Genomic DNA, 15,682 nt, shown 5'->3' with positions numbered 1-15,682 from the left:
GAGTAAAGCACAATGACTGTTGCACTGCATAATGGCATGTCAGAAATAACAGCCATGATATTGAATTCCAAATCTGAAATTTGTCTTTTTGCTCTGTGAAGGTCACAAAAATGAAAAAGTAGAGCAAAATCAGTGCTGTGTCATTGAATTTCCCACTGCATGTAATGCCTGTTAGAGGAGAAGAGTTATCCCTGGTGTCCTGGCTACATTTCAATTTGGAATTTCTATAGTCTGCCCCCCCTACATTTCTGACCTCACTGCACCTGATCTGTTGTATAGTGGAGCAGCTGGTGCAAAATGACTGCTGCAAATGACACAGTGGTTGGTGGATGAAGTGGGTCACCTTATCAAGAGATGTGTTTTGGGACAGGATCCAATAGGATGAAAATCACCATACACCATTCAGTCAATGATAAGTACTGTAGGAGTGAGGGTGACATTATGCATTGAAATCAAGTGCTCCTACACGACTGGGTGGTTTATAAAGAGAGGAATGGGTAGATGACTCTGTTCTTTTTCTTAAACGCGCAGAGATTCTAAATCAGGCTAAATAGCTTGAGGTATATATTGGATGCAGTCATAATGTACTCAGCAAAACTGGGCTTCCTGGGTCACAGATTTAATGGAAAGCTGAAGTGGAAACAGCTGATGTTGTGTTTGAAAGTCTGATACTGATGCTCTTGACGATATCTGTAATCAGACTTCATATAAATCATCTGGCACTGCTGCTTTAAGGTGCTATAAAAGGGTGGGATGAATTTATTCACTACAAATTATTCAGAGCATGATACTGGAAGATGGCCAAAAGTCTTATTAATATATTTACATCTTTCCACTTATTCCTCGTAATGAAGCAAAGAGACGTCAGAAGCTATATAATAGTGATAAAACATGTTTAAGTGCAGCAATTCAGTGCTAAAACTATATTGTATTTACAGTATAAAAACACATTTCAGTTCATGAAGTGTGAGACTGACACTCCCCTAGAACAATATTACTTCCATTCCATTACATTTTAGCTTCCTGTAAGATTTTAGGTTTTACACCAATCTTGTGAAACATACATAGTTTGTTACAGCATGAATGATTTCTATTGACCCATGTGCATTTACCCTTACCATTTGTTTGTTGCTTCAACAGATAAGGGAACAAATTAATATTTGTATCGATTTGATCTACATTTTGGAACTCTAAACCGTTTTCCAGAGGGCAGACGTTGATAATCAGGATTAAGAATTTGAAAAGGGACTGCTACTGTATATTTTGTTTCCACCTGTCTAATCCTGGATAGTTCAAAGATTGTCTACAAGGAGCAGAGCTGCTTCACTCCCATAACCTTCACTGCTGTTTGGACAAGACGGGTGATAGTCATGTTATCGATCGCACATACTCGGACAACACCGCCCACAACTAACATTCACGAAGAGTGACAACACCCAGGAATTACATGTACTGAAAGGATTATAGGGTGTTGAGTGAAAATTTGGCTTAATCCACTTGGCTGAAGGCCGACCTCCCGGCCAGACGACGAGGAGGTTGGAACCCCCATTCAGAGTGAGGGGTGACCAAGGGGCAGCTGCAGAGGTGGAGATGGGGTGGAGGTGGGCAAGAGATGGTATGTAAGGGAGAGAAGGGGATCACGTACGGTGTTTATAGTGTTTAAGGAGAGGAAATGACATCAGGAGTGATTGCTATTTATTGACAGCTGTGTCTGATTGAACGTGGTTGTTGTCATACCTCCAGAACTTTCGTTACAAACTCCATTCAGAGTCCTCTAAGAATCCAGATGGAAGCTCTGGCTCTGCTGACGTTCAATTGATGCCAATAGTTCACAAACTTGAAACTCACCTCAGGGGGCGAATCCACTGGAGTCACCTCTGCCCCCAGGGCTGTGCTCTTCTCTGTCGCCGTCTTCGTCTCCTCAGCCGCGGGTGGCGTTTTCTGCTCTTTCCCAGCTGCTTTTGCCGTTTTCGGCGCGAGCTTGAGGTCTTTGGCTATTTTGGACAGCTTGGACTCCGAGGCCGCGCCCGACAGGATCTCCACCGCCAGCTCTATGAACAAACGTCCCCTGAAGGACACCCCTTCTCCCACACCTTCGTTCAGCTCCTGAAAGTCGTCCATGAGGGTGAAGTTGCGGGCAGAGCCGTAAAGATTGATCCAAGCGGGGCCAAACGTGGGTAGAAATCCTACAGTCAATGACAAACGGGAAACTAAGCTCCTCTTTCTCTATACTCTATACTCAATGTCTGCTTGGGAAAACACATTTATCCCAAGAAGAACATGACAAGGAAGATGCTGACATTTATCGGTAATTGTTGAGGTTTCTTATGATTGGCTTTACTAATAGTCCTTCATTCACAGATCAGGTTGGGCCATTCAATACAATCGGGCTAAGACACTAGGAAACTGTGTCTGAGATTTCTGAAGGAAGGGCATACAATTGGCTGCACACCATCGGGGCTGAGTGTGTTCAAATTGATATCTGTGGTTTGCTGATCACTTGTGAGCATGCATTGTTAACATAGGGCACTTCATCAATACTCTAGCCAGTTCTTTAGCTCTGTTATTCTGAGTTCACTGTTGGCTTAAAGTATGAAAATAATGTCTTACAGTGCAAGAAGGATGTGCATACATCCAATTAGAGTTGGGCTAGTGTTTTACAACTGAAGATACGGCTTTTCCCTATTATTAATTTATATGGCTGGTGCCTTTATCTCTAACAGTAGAAATGTATCCCCATTTACACAGTAAGCATTGTTGTTGGAGCAATGTAAAATTAAATAGTTTGCCTAAGGGTACACAGCAGAGTCACACTCGGGATTTGGGTTCACCACCTTCTAGTTATACATTCAGAGTCCTATCCTCTCCTCCACGTTGCAGTACTTAAGATTTTGTTTTCAATATGCTGGGAAATATCCTTGCAACTAGTTTCCTCGCAACTTGTTTCGTAGCAACAAGTACACACCTATCTATAAAATTATTGTATTATAAAACACAAATGAAGATACAAATGTTGATATTCAAGAGAAAGGAAATTCTAATTTTTTCTATGTTAAAGCAAAATGCAACAATACAGTTGCAATTCCAACCTGATAAGCAATGTACTGTAGATAACACTAAAGCATAGAAGAAATCTGGGCTTTGTGAAATAATGGGGCTTCCAAAGTAGATTTAGTGATGAAATTCACTGAACGGTGAATGAAATACAATGTAGTAATATTTTTACTTATAGGGCAAACCAGAGGAAGGAACGAGTAGACTGTTACCTTTGTCCCCATCTTGCTCGTTTGATATTTTCTTCAGATCAATATAGTGGGTTCCCATGGCCACATCGTTCATACTGCCCTCATCCCAGACCTGAATCTTGAGCCTCCTGCACAGAGGAGGAAACATCTCCTTGAAGACGATCTGCTCGTTCCACACGGGATCGGCAGAACTCTTCTGAGTGGACGTTCGGCCCTTTAAATACAGGGAAAAATAATGATCACGTGCAATAATCCCATGAGCCTTTGAGAAAGGCCTTCTTCAATTTTAATCTAGCAAGTCAAGTCGATTTTCCTAGTCTTAAAAAATAAATCAATTCTAAAACACAAAGCTCTTCACTCATACTATGAACTTTGGGGCTAAATTATAAAAACAATGCCACCAGAGAAACGCAGGATCCAGATTGCTTAGGTCCCCAGGTGTATATGGCTACAGGTATCTCAGACAGTAGCTGTCATACTTTCAGTTACATAAAATCTGCCTAAAATGTGATGATGTACAGTAGTTAATTCCCTTTCATTCTAAAAATAACACATACTAGAAACAACAGTGCTATTAAAGAGTTAAAGGGTTCAAAAAAGAATTCTTTTTTGGTAGTCTGTGGATTAAATCAGATGGTGGTAAATTCAAAACGATCAAACAGCCCCTCCATCTCAATAGCTCTCCGCGTCAATGTCAAAACAACCAGAAAAAAACTGAAGGCTGAGATCGCAAAATCCAGAACTGTGCAGTCCAAATGAGGTGGAAAGCCCTCCTGAAAGCCCATTACTGTCAGGATTTCTGAAAGGGCTGAGATTTTTTACCCCTGTGCGAAGCCGTGAGGAAGGGAGTACAAGCAAAAGTAAATCTAATATTCCAAATCCATGTCGTTAGGCAAGAACGAAGTCAAAACTAGGAGAACCAGGTTGGGTAGTCAAAGGAGTCAGGTCGAGAATAATAGCGCGCACAAGAGAAAGCTGTGGAAGACTTCTCACTAGTGAGCTTAGGTAAGCCGGTGAAGAGTGTTTAAATATTGAAGAGAGAGAGACGTGGTTGGATAATTAGTTCCTGGATGAGCGTGTGAGGAATTTAGTACACGTGGGAATGCCAGGGTGCTTACGGGGGAAGGCGTTTATGAGTCATGACAATTACCATTTGGTTAAAAAATGTAACCACCACGTAGGGATCGATGAGGTCCTTATTTTCTCCGATGAAAGCCTTGGTCACGTTAGCCATGATGCTGGAATTCATTCTGGGAAGGCCTTCTGCCCTGTAGACTTTCACATAGAACCTGGCCCAGGGCCTCTCAGAGGGGAAGCCTTTAGGAACCAACAGGTTCCTGGGAACAGAGAAAGTAAAGCTTTGTTACCTGCGGCGTTTGCTTCTACGTCAATGAGACCATGTAGAACTGTGAGTATATATAGGAAGTTAAAGCACATACCTATAAGTACAGAGGCGGGTTGAGGACTAGGCTACCACAACATAAAACGTGGGTTAACGGGACAACTTTTCTTTAAATGAAGGTGCTCCCGTTTGGAATGCAAATAAGGGAGCAGGTACTTACTTTTCAATCTGCTCTTCTGCGTCACTGGCTTTCTGCGTGGGCTGCACTGTCTCTCCTTTCCCTGTCACACTAATATCACACTTCAGGTATCCTTTCACCCCTGTCTGGATGTCCACAGGGTCGGTGAGCATGGCCCACTTGTTGGAGAACTGATGACCTGAGGAATTGAGTGAATGAAGTGGAGTGGAGTGTCCAGAAAAGCTCTATACAAGTGTAAGCAATTAATATTATTATTACCATAGTTGTTAGTCCTTCAGGCTAACCGTGAAGACATGTACAGCCTTTGTGAGCTTTTTAGAGGAAGTACTGTCAGTGTTGTCTTCATCTGTATGAGGAGGGTTATCAGACTTCCAGAATAAGAAAACTAGAACACTCCTGTACTTGGGAGTGTAATGTGTACTACAGCGAAACCGTGGTCCAGGAGGTGTGTGTCAGTGTCCCAACTACTTTAAACACATTCTGTTGAAGGCATCAACATTTTTTAAATTCCATCTCTGTCTACACCCTTCACCCTTCCACCCTAGACATTCAGAAACCAAGACAAATGTATACTGGACCATTGATTCGTACCACATTTGATAAGGAAATATCTTACCTGGTTGGCTATAAACAGTTCCTACATCCAGTTTGAAAGATCCAATAGTGAAGCTTCGCATAATTTTGGAATGCATAACCTTGGTGGGGAACAAAATTATTATTATATTCTCAGCTGTTTTAGTTCTAGCAATAAGACATGCAATACAGTTCCTGTTTTTATTTAATTAAATATAAACTACAGATTTTTTCCTTTCTGTTAATAAGCCCTCACTAATTTTAATCCTGTCTAATGCCATCACTACTGTATATTTCTATAATCTCACTCTTCCTTAAATCCATGGAGTTCCCCTTTTTTGTCATTTCAGTTCACTTCACAGTGCTGAGAAAATGTTTTGCGAACTCCCCAGGCAAAAACCAAACACTGCCTTCCAAGAGAAGGACATCATCCTGAAGCTCAAGCATGATGGTGGGAGTTTCATGGTTTGGGGCTGCTTTGCTGCCACAGGACCTGGATGACTTGTCATCATTGACAGAACCAAGAATTTGGTGTTGTATCTGCAAATCCTGGAGTAGAATCCATTCATTCATGGGAGCTGAAAGTGGGTCATGCATCAAGACAATGATCCTAAACATACTGTACAAGCATATCTACTGTACAACAGAATGGAAGACGATTTGGGGGGTTTGGATTAGGTTAGTCAAAGTCTGGACCCAAGCCCCATTGAATTGAGACAGCAAGACCTGAAGCAAGCCATTCATGAAATAAAACCTTACATGTCACAGCCTTTAAAGGGTTCTGTAGGGAAGAATCAGCCAAAATCCATAAAAGCAGAAGCCAGAGTCATTGCTGCTTAAAGAGGTCCCCCCTGTTACTGAATCTAATGGTTTACATACTTATTCACATGAGGATATTTACTGTTCAATCACTTTGTTAATTAAATCCGAAATATCTTCTGTCTTTGTGTTATACTTTTAATCAGGTCATCTTGTTCTTTTCTTATGACTTTCATTAAAATCTAATTATATTATAGAACTAAAACATAAATAAATTCAGAAAAGCCTTGGGGTCAAATTTTTATCAGCACTGTAGAAGATTTATTCCTGTAAATTCAGGCTCTTTGTACTCAATATGAAAAAAAGCCTGATTTTTAATTCAGTAATAGCACCTGTTTAACGTTGTACTTACTGAGAGCTTGACGACTTTGTCGAAAAATGTTTCTTGAGGGCCAAAGAAGTCAAACACGAAATACTGTTAAATAAATCAAATTGTTATACAGTACAAAGAGATAGTTAAATGTGAAATTAGTTAGTTGCTTGTGGTAACTTTTATGTTTTCTAAGTATTTCACTCGACTAAAAGCACTGATGAATGAGATTTTAATTTTACAGGAGAAATTATTTCTACTGCATATATTAAATATTGTGAGAAAAAAACACATCACTTGTTTAACGTAGGGAAAAAGAGAACAATTACGATATTACATTGACAAACTTTAAAAAGCATTTTTTAAACTAACATGTATTGCAGTACTAAATTGTATTTCATAATGTAATATTAACGTCCTTATCTCAAAATGAACAAATATTAAAGCTAGCTGCACAAGCTTAATAAACAGGTTAGCTCTACAGTAAATCACCAAGGACAGCGGTCCACAACTGTGTGTTTGGAAGACGTACTGTACTTGTTCAAAAAATGTTATAAGACGCAAACACTACAAATTACACATATTGCTTTTCCGACTTTAATTGTCAGAACCCTGCAAAAAACATTCACAAAATGTGGAGTACTGTGTCTTTTATTTCTGCAGGGGGGTGGCGATTCTCAAAAATGCTCTGTTGTCCGTGTCCGTGTAATGAAAAAGTGATACAGTGGCCCTCTGACAAGATCGCAACATTTTCTACCTCATTGTAAAATGGGGAGTTGGTCCCCTCTTTAACCGTCGTTTGCTTCTTTTCCTCTCCGACTTCAATTACTACACAGGGGTCGATGTTCTCTCCCACCAGCTGTCGAGCCTCTGTGATGTTAAAGGAAATCTAAAAACGTAAATACAGACTCCGTTTAAACTTTCTCACAACAACCCCGGGCATGAATACGATGCAATATGTGCAATATGCAACGTATTGTATGTAATCCATTTGCAGTGTAGTAAATGGTCATTCAATTTAGCCCATCTGTCATTGGGTTTACAGTGGCAGACTCTGTAAACTGACGTCTTAGAGAATGTGAGATACTGTAAATACACACAGAACAGAGCGACAAACTGAGAAAATTAAATTGACAGGCAATGCGCTCTACCTTGGCTTTAACAAGAAAGTACTGTACATAATTTAAGATGATCTGTTACATGATTTAGAAAATCTGTTATGATTTAACACAGAAGATTATGTTTTTGCATGAAGGAATTCATGAAAGCAGTCTGGCATTGCTTTGCAGGGACTTTATACAGAGCTAATCTGTGTACATTATAACCTTAAATATGCATTCAAACAATGAGCAAGCGTTATTTACAGTAGATTTTCTTGTGGTACACTCAATTTACAGCTTAATTGTATGGTAAATTAACAGAAGGCCCTGCTAAAAAGATACTGTACATAAAAGGGAAAAAAAAATTGTCCCAGTATTCACACTGTAAAAGAAAAATTTAAGTTGTTTGCTTTTTCTAGCACTTTACAGCCTTTAGTTTACAGATCTGACACAACAATATATGCAAGTATTAGAAGACCGTATCAGAAAAAGTTGTTGAAAACAGCTGTAATGCAGTATTTTACATATGGAAACAATCTCTGTCATTTTCCGATTTGTTTAATATTCATTTACCTGGAATGACTGCGGTTTACTCTCACTGTCATGGATTTTGTTTACGGGCTTGGATCTGTTAGAGAGAGACACAAAAACAACATTTGTTTTGTTGCATAATTGGATTTTACTTTGCTATTGCTGATTGCAGACACATTCCACAAGTATCCAACCACACATTATGAGAACGCCACCCACTTCTGTCAAACGTCATGGCACAGGGTGCAACTTGGGACGGCCTGGGCACGGTGCCAGTCCATCACAGGGCATGCAAACACACACAGGGACTAATTTAAGACACCAATTAACATAACCAGTGTGTCTTTGGATGGAGGGGGGGAGACCACAGCTCCTGGAGAAAGCCCACAAAGGCACATAGAGAACATGCAGACTTCACACCGAATGTGTCTCAAGCTGAACTTGACCCAATAACTGAGAGGCAGCAGCAGTAACCCTTATGGTGCTGTGTAACTGTGTAATAATACATAAGTTGGTGTTTTAACATTAAGTACACTTGAGCACTGAATACCTTTTTCTGATTTTTGGTTTTCTGGGGGTTCCTGAAGGGCCAGCCAAACTGCCATCTTCTGTTTCACTTGCTCCGGCCAGCGCAGGGGTTTCTGGAGTGACGTCTGTTTCGCTGCCATCTGTAAAGTGTACAATTTCCAATCAATACATTGAAGCACCACCAATAATGTACTCTTAACCACAGTCACTATAAATTGAGGTTTTTCACTGATGTTTGGGTGAGATAACATAGACAAGCCAATCACACACAGCTGTGCCTTAGGACCATATCCACCAAACTAGCTACATAAACTGAACTCAAATACCTCCCTTCATCTTCCTCTCCTTTCTTTGAAATCCCTGAATCTGTGACGTTCTGTACTCTGAAACTTAGTATATTGGATTTGAAAAACAGACGCCAACAATATCGACTGATTGGTATGAGAATTTGTTTTGTTTTTACAGAACATCTTAAGGTACAGTATATGCTTTTTATTTTCAAAATTTACCATCCTCCCCCTGAAGCCTTAATAAGACATGTTTTCTTTAAAAAAATTAAAAATTTCCTAGTGAACATAACGCATGTTTGCACACTATCATTACCGAACAACACAGAGTGTAAACAAATCTAACATCTTTATAACTGGAGAAGGTGCTTGGTAAACAGAGGGCATATTTGTTTTATAGGCCTTACCCAGAGCACCCTTATTTGCAAAGACTAAGCCCTTGTCAGCCTTTTTCTTCTTCTTCTTAATACCAAACATCCCTTTCCTGAAATAGGAAGAAAAAGTAAGATAGATGCCAACAGCATGTGAAATTCAGAGAAGTAAAATAACAGAGCTGTGATGAATTTTGACTTTCTCAGGCACCATGACCAACCATTATGTGACACAGAGTTCTAGAGTATGGAAAGTATGAAGATGAAACAGAAATAGATGTCACTCCTTTATCTACAACTTAGAGCAAAATCAGAAACGCAGTCTCCTCAGTGTGGAAAGCAGACCTAGTGGGTTAAAATACATTTAAAAATTGTTAGCTGACTCAGTTAAGGATACAAAAAACAGCAAAGGTTTGTCTCTTGCAGTTTTAATGCAGTTCAAAGCATTTCTATGCTGATTCTGAAAATGTCTGTTGGGTTGACTTTGTTTATGCTTTTGAATATTTTGAAGACTTGAAGGAGGTGTCCTTGAAGTGTTCTCTGTTCAAGACATAAAAAACATTCTGATTTTTTTAGCCCTGAGAGTAAAGGACGTTCATTTCAGCATGAGAATAAATCTGGCCACTCTTCTCTGGACTAGTGCCAGAGCAGAAAAAACTTTCTTGAATGATGTCCAAAATTGAACACAAAGAGACTGTGGTAGTATTGGGTCAAATGTAGCTCTGACATGTAAGCCTCAGTTAGTTTTGTATTTTTAAGGAGTTACACAATTGAAAAAGATAGACAAGATGCAGCACATTTTTTTCAGATCTGTGATATACTGTATCAGTGTGTTTTCTTTTATGCCTTGAGTTTAAATAGATTATATTGTCTGTTAATGTATCTAATATTATATTTCATTATTATATTAATTATTATTAATAATAATATTATAATATTATATTTATCTAATATTATATTAAAGTTCTAACAATTCCACAATCCTGACATGTATTGTAAAATAAATTATAGAAAAATATGAGTCTTTTTCTAGACAGTTAAATTTCCAGAGCTTTATTAGCATCACAAACATGATCAGAAATGGATGGTAGAACCTAAAAAAAATACCCAATGTCAAAACAAATGGCTTTTGTCTCTTACCGCTGTGTTGTTGGGGTGGACGTGTCCATCTTGACCAGTGGGTATTCCACCTGTGTCCCCTCACTCTAATGAAATGCCCAGAACCCCAGTGTCTGGAAGACGTTACAATATCTGCATTCCTGTCTCATGCAATGAAGCTCTGACTTGTTAATCAGTAAAAGTGAATGAAGGGAAACTATGCTCCAAAACCATGGTTCTGAGCCAAGCCCTTACATATCTAATATAGTGGCACCTCCCTTACAGAAAACATTCCCTATTTGCCTGGAAAATATAAGCCCAGGTGACTTTTTCCTTTGTTTTTCTTTCGTTTGAGTCACATGTTACAGTACGTCGCCATTTTGACTTCTGATTTTGAACAACCTGAATTGAGGTAAATGTAAAACAATGAGTGCTGTCCTTGCCTCATTGTCACCTGGTGTGTGATGACACATGTGCGCCCCGCAAGTTGATCTTTTCTGCTTAGCTTAAATTACAGTAACAAGCCTGCTTTGCAAAATGTTTCCAAAATGACAAACTCTTTTGTCTTTTGACTTTTGTCTTACCATAAATTAACAATGGCCGCTGGCACTTAGAGAAAAAAAAAACACACACATTCTCTCCAACTTTGTTTTCCCTGGAATTTCTTCTGGATTCTTTTTAATAATCAAATAAATGCATCTGCACTTAAGCAAACATGAAGTGTCTAGGCACAACAAAATAATGCCCAGCAGTCAGAAACCTGAAACTGAATGAGTGTAGCTAATGTTTGCAAAGGGACTTAAACACTGTCATGGCCTTTCTGGTTGTAAATATGTCATAGTAATAATAGTTACATTTGCTGCTGCATTGCCTCTGGCAAAGGTTCAATTCTGCAAGTCATTTATTTAGGGCAGTAAGAGGAATCTGTCATAAAACATCAGTGGACACCTTTGCTTAGAATGTTCACCAGATCATGAAAAATCAGTTCTTTACAACCGCAGAATATACCCCAGGAGCACAGGGTTCAATGCAAGACTATAACCCAGAAGGGACACCAGTTCAATGCAGGGGACACACACAAACATGTAGGTACAATATTGAGACACCAGTTAAACTAGCCATTATGCCTTTGAAGAGTTGGAGGAAAGCAGAAAAAAATCATGCCAACATGAAGGGAACATGCAAACTCCACACAGAAAGCACAGTCCCCAATCAGTCCCAGAGCTAAGGAACAGCTGTGAGAATTATCACACTGTCATGCCACTCGCATCAATAACACAGTTTCAATAGCAATGCTCTTTTGTTTTCGGTAAAGTTGTTATGCTGAGAGTTTCCTTTTTTAAGGAAACCTAATCTAGACCTATTCTACATTGTGGCATTAAACTAGATAAAGGTGATATTTTTCTATCATCGCGCTGACACAGTTTTTTTCCCCTCGGTTTTCTGTGCACTTTCCTGTTTTTACTTTTGCTATCTGAGTGGAAATTCCACTTCCTGGCCTTCAGGTTAGTCAGCAGTTTCATTGATGTCTCTCACTGATGTCTGTCATATCAGCTCTTCTGTGGAACTGGGGCTTCTTTTGTGCCACATTCAAATTTTCATAATCATTTTAAAACAATCTATTGTAGGGGATTCTAGATATGTTTTCTGGTGAAAATAGTCTATTTTAATATTTATTTGCTGAACAATGGTCAGAAAAACAGCACAATAACAAAGTTAAGATAGCCTGGTATGCATGCAAGTCTGGAACAGATACTCAGTCATGTTGTTAAACACATAAACTGGCTTCTTTAAGAAATGACTGGATGAAAAACCTAATTAGCTGCCAAAAACCAGATGGAAAGTCCCCCTGATGTTCTGAATGGCCTCCTTTCTGAAACCTTTTGTATTTTCAACCTTTTCTTATGTTCTTATATAAATTATTGCTCTTTTCATTATACGGTATATTATTACCGTATAATTACCATATTACTCTTACAAACCACACTTTCATATGATATATGAAAGCAAGATTGGACTGACTCAATCTCTAATTTGAGTGAGTTGATCATGCAAATAATACTCATTTGTACTGAATGTTACATTACTGTAGTGTACTATAGCTGCAAGTAGAATTGCTTCTATTTTAAGGTTACCAGCAAAGTTTCCTTTAAGCAGTTAAGTAATGCTGTTCATTAAGAATGTCTTTACCATTCAACCTCAAACCCAATTTCAGAAACAGAGGTCTAATAACTGCGTTGCATGATGTTTTGTTGTATTGACAGTTCTATATAGCGTTTGTCTTACATGACAACGGTTACACAAACTCCCAGGTTCGATTCCTCGCTGGGCAGTGTGGGGTTTGCGGTCATGTCCCTCTCACTCAGTTGGAATGAGTATAGTTAAAGTTGCTGTCCATTCATCCATTCATTGATCTCACAGACCTCTTTATCTTGGCTGAACCAGGCGGTCTTTTCTCCCTACAGTACCTGAGGTCTGTGGTAATTGCCTGCTATTTTGCTCAAATTCTCAGATTCATTCCACTGGATTTTTTTTCTCAGGATCACCAGCTGAGACTATGCAGAAGGCAGTTCATGTGAGCAATTTGTTGTCTGAAAATACCTTAGGTGCAGCTTATACAGATGAATCCTTATAAGAGTATTGTACCAGCTTTGCAGGTATAGTATCTGTGTTATGTAAATTAAAAAAAGTAGTAAATATGAGTGCTGGAAAACCTACAGTTAAAATCAACAGAAATAAGCACAAGGGCAGTAGCTACAGTAGCAAATAATGTTTTAAAACAGAGGTTAACATCAAAACTGACATTAAAAATCCTTTACATATAGAAATATAAAAAGGTCTTACCTTGCCTATTTTAAGGGATGAAATAAGAATACAAACTTCTGGCAATCCAAAATGCACATTACAGTCTTCTGCACAAGAAGTAAGATTGTAGCATTTTTAATTAAAAAAGATGAAGAGCTGATGTGATAAAAACTCTTCTGCACCAGGTGAGTTTTTAATACTGTGTCACAACCAGAGGTGTCAGGTAAAGGATTCACAGTAAAAAAAGTAAAAAGAAATATATCCTTAAAAAAACATTTCAGTGGCTGTAATTGTTTTTTATCTTCAGTGCTAATATTTGTTCTTAGGGCATGAGCTCTCATTGACCAGACTATAATCTCATGGCATATGGCTTCTGTTTCTTCAAACCAAATGTCCACCATCTGATAAAGCTTTCAGGTACAGTATCGGGTGACAATACCAGGAAGACATACTATCTCTGAAAATGGAGATATGATAATTTCACTAAAACCAGTTTCTTACAAAATACAGAGCTGGATATACTGGGAAACTAAAAAAACAAACCAACAGGATGTGGTTCCTTGTTTGTTAAAAAACAACTGGCCAGTAAATCTCAATTGGGAATTTTGGGAAAAAAGTTAGGAGAGTGATTTTCAGCTTTTGTTCATTAGTTGAAAAACAGGCAGCTGGATTTGAAAACTGGCCTAATTTGTAACTTATACTGCAAAAATGTCAATAGATTGTCTTTACATTATCAGCCCTAGGTGGAAATGTATTGCTAGACATTCAGAAATTACTTTTTTCAACATTTAGTCATCTTTCACCCCCCAGAAAGCACATCTCACACCCCCAGGTTAAGAACCACTGCTCTGAGTCATTTTGTCATTCTCATTGTCTCTGTTTTTGCCACTCTGCATTTTTGAATACTGTAATCTACAATTTAACTAGGTAGCCCACTGTATCATAATCTACACCATGCCTGCAGCACACCACTGTATACATCTGCCCAATTAGAAGTTGTGTTTCATCCTAGATCATATGTATCGGAATGTAACACTGCAGCATCATGTTAATAATAAAGAAGTTCTAAAACAAATTAAGGACCATAGTTTTCCAATTTACTATGTTGTTATCTTTCCTGAAAATAACACCTAAGCTGCCACTGAGAGACTCCCTCCCAATTACATGCAAAGGCTACCTGCTGTTACACCCCTGTCTTACTCTGTAATGTTAATTACAATGATAACACTTCACTTTAATGATTCAAACCTAGATTGTCTGCTGAAACAGATTTGCATGTCGCATCGATTTTTTTTTGTTTCTCATCACCTATCTACCAATCTCGAAATGTAGTTTTTTTTTTCTTGCCAAGTTATGTGTTTACTTAACTTCTGGGAACAGGATGTAAGGGAACTGTGCAAATATACACCCCTGGTAAACAGGTGGTTCAAAAGTCCCTTGAAAGAGCCTGTCACACTGTCCTCCTCTGTTACCATTAACAACAGGACAGAAGATAATACCTTCAAGCTTATCAAAGCTATCAATCAATAACAAACAGTGGTGTCTACCACTTGAAGTGCTTTAAAAACAGGGATAAACCTCCATACAATAGAATAGATTATACAGAAACTGCAACGAGAAACCATAATTTGCAGCTCTGTTATCAGAAGCTACAGAAGGCTTTGGCTTAGATCAGAAGCTATGCAAGGCTATGTTAATTCCAGTACTGGGGTGGGGGGATCTCCAAGGTCATCCTGGTTATTGTTGTAATTGGTGCTGGTAGACCAGTAGGTGGCACTCTAACCTCTGGACCAGAACTTCATGAAGATTTCCCCAGTGAGAAAGAAACCACAGACACACACAGTAGTGTGTCAGGCGCTCACCCTGCATTCTGCGTCGGTCCTAATAATGACGGGGACACTATACTGTAAAAAGGCGCCGTCCTCCAAATGAAACATAATGGTCATTAAAAATCCCAGGGCATTTCTCGAAAAGAGTAGGGGTGTAACCCCAGCGTCCTGGCCAAATTTCCCATTAGCCCTTACCAATCATGGCCTCCTAATAATCCCCATCTATGAATTGGCTTCATCTCTCTGTTCTCCTCCCCACTGATAGTTGATCAGTGAGAGCTGATGTGTGGGGAACAGTCTGGCACACTATGGCTGCCGTTGCATCATCCAGGTGGATGCTGCACACTGGTGGTGGTGGAGGGGAGTCCCTAACTTGTCAATTATACAATTTTAAAAAAAACAACACGAAATGCCCGTATACAAATTTGCATACTGATAACTGACTTTATATATATTTTAGAATCCCAGAAATTAAATGTCTCATAATGTGTACTCTACTTTGTGTCTCAGAATGTGTAAGTCACTATGAAGAGAAAAAATATTTAAACCTTTTAGAGCACTGTCACCCCTGTCCAGCAGGTGTCAGTAATGAAGCCACGCAAGGACCGCTAAGCGGGGTCACATGACAGGGGTTAACGTCCCCTC

At 39.1% G+C, this 15,682-nt stretch overlaps 1 protein-coding gene across 1 annotated transcript in view; it reads right to left on the bottom strand.

Annotated features, from left to right (window-relative positions):
- Positions 1-10,569, bottom strand: part of fer1l6 (fer-1 like family member 6) — a 37,945-nt gene extending 27,376 nt beyond the window's left edge. The window contains exons 1-11 of the mRNA XM_088931223.1: positions 10,446-10,569; positions 9,342-9,418; positions 8,670-8,787; positions 8,162-8,216; positions 7,246-7,377; positions 6,531-6,593; positions 5,403-5,481; positions 4,808-4,964; positions 4,396-4,582; positions 3,267-3,459; positions 1,849-2,186 (exon numbers count right to left, since the gene is read on the bottom strand). Coding sequence (XP_088787349.1) covers positions 1,849-2,186; positions 3,267-3,459; positions 4,396-4,582; positions 4,808-4,964; positions 5,403-5,481; positions 6,531-6,593; positions 7,246-7,377; positions 8,162-8,216; positions 8,670-8,787; positions 9,342-9,418; positions 10,446-10,474 — 1,428 coding nt within the window. The 5' untranslated portion in view covers positions 10,475-10,569. The remainder of the gene's footprint in view (positions 1-1,848; positions 2,187-3,266; positions 3,460-4,395; positions 4,583-4,807; positions 4,965-5,402; positions 5,482-6,530; positions 6,594-7,245; positions 7,378-8,161; positions 8,217-8,669; positions 8,788-9,341; positions 9,419-10,445) is intronic.
- Between the last annotated feature and the right edge of the window lie 5,113 nt (positions 10,570-15,682).

This window comes from Atractosteus spatula, chromosome 13, assembly GCF_055471065.1.
Source record: "Atractosteus spatula isolate fAtrSpa1 chromosome 13, fAtrSpa1.hap1, whole genome shotgun sequence".
Lineage (NCBI taxonomy): Eukaryota > Metazoa > Chordata > Actinopteri > Semionotiformes > Lepisosteidae > Atractosteus > Atractosteus spatula.
This window is presented reverse-complemented; position numbering and strand designations above follow the sequence as displayed.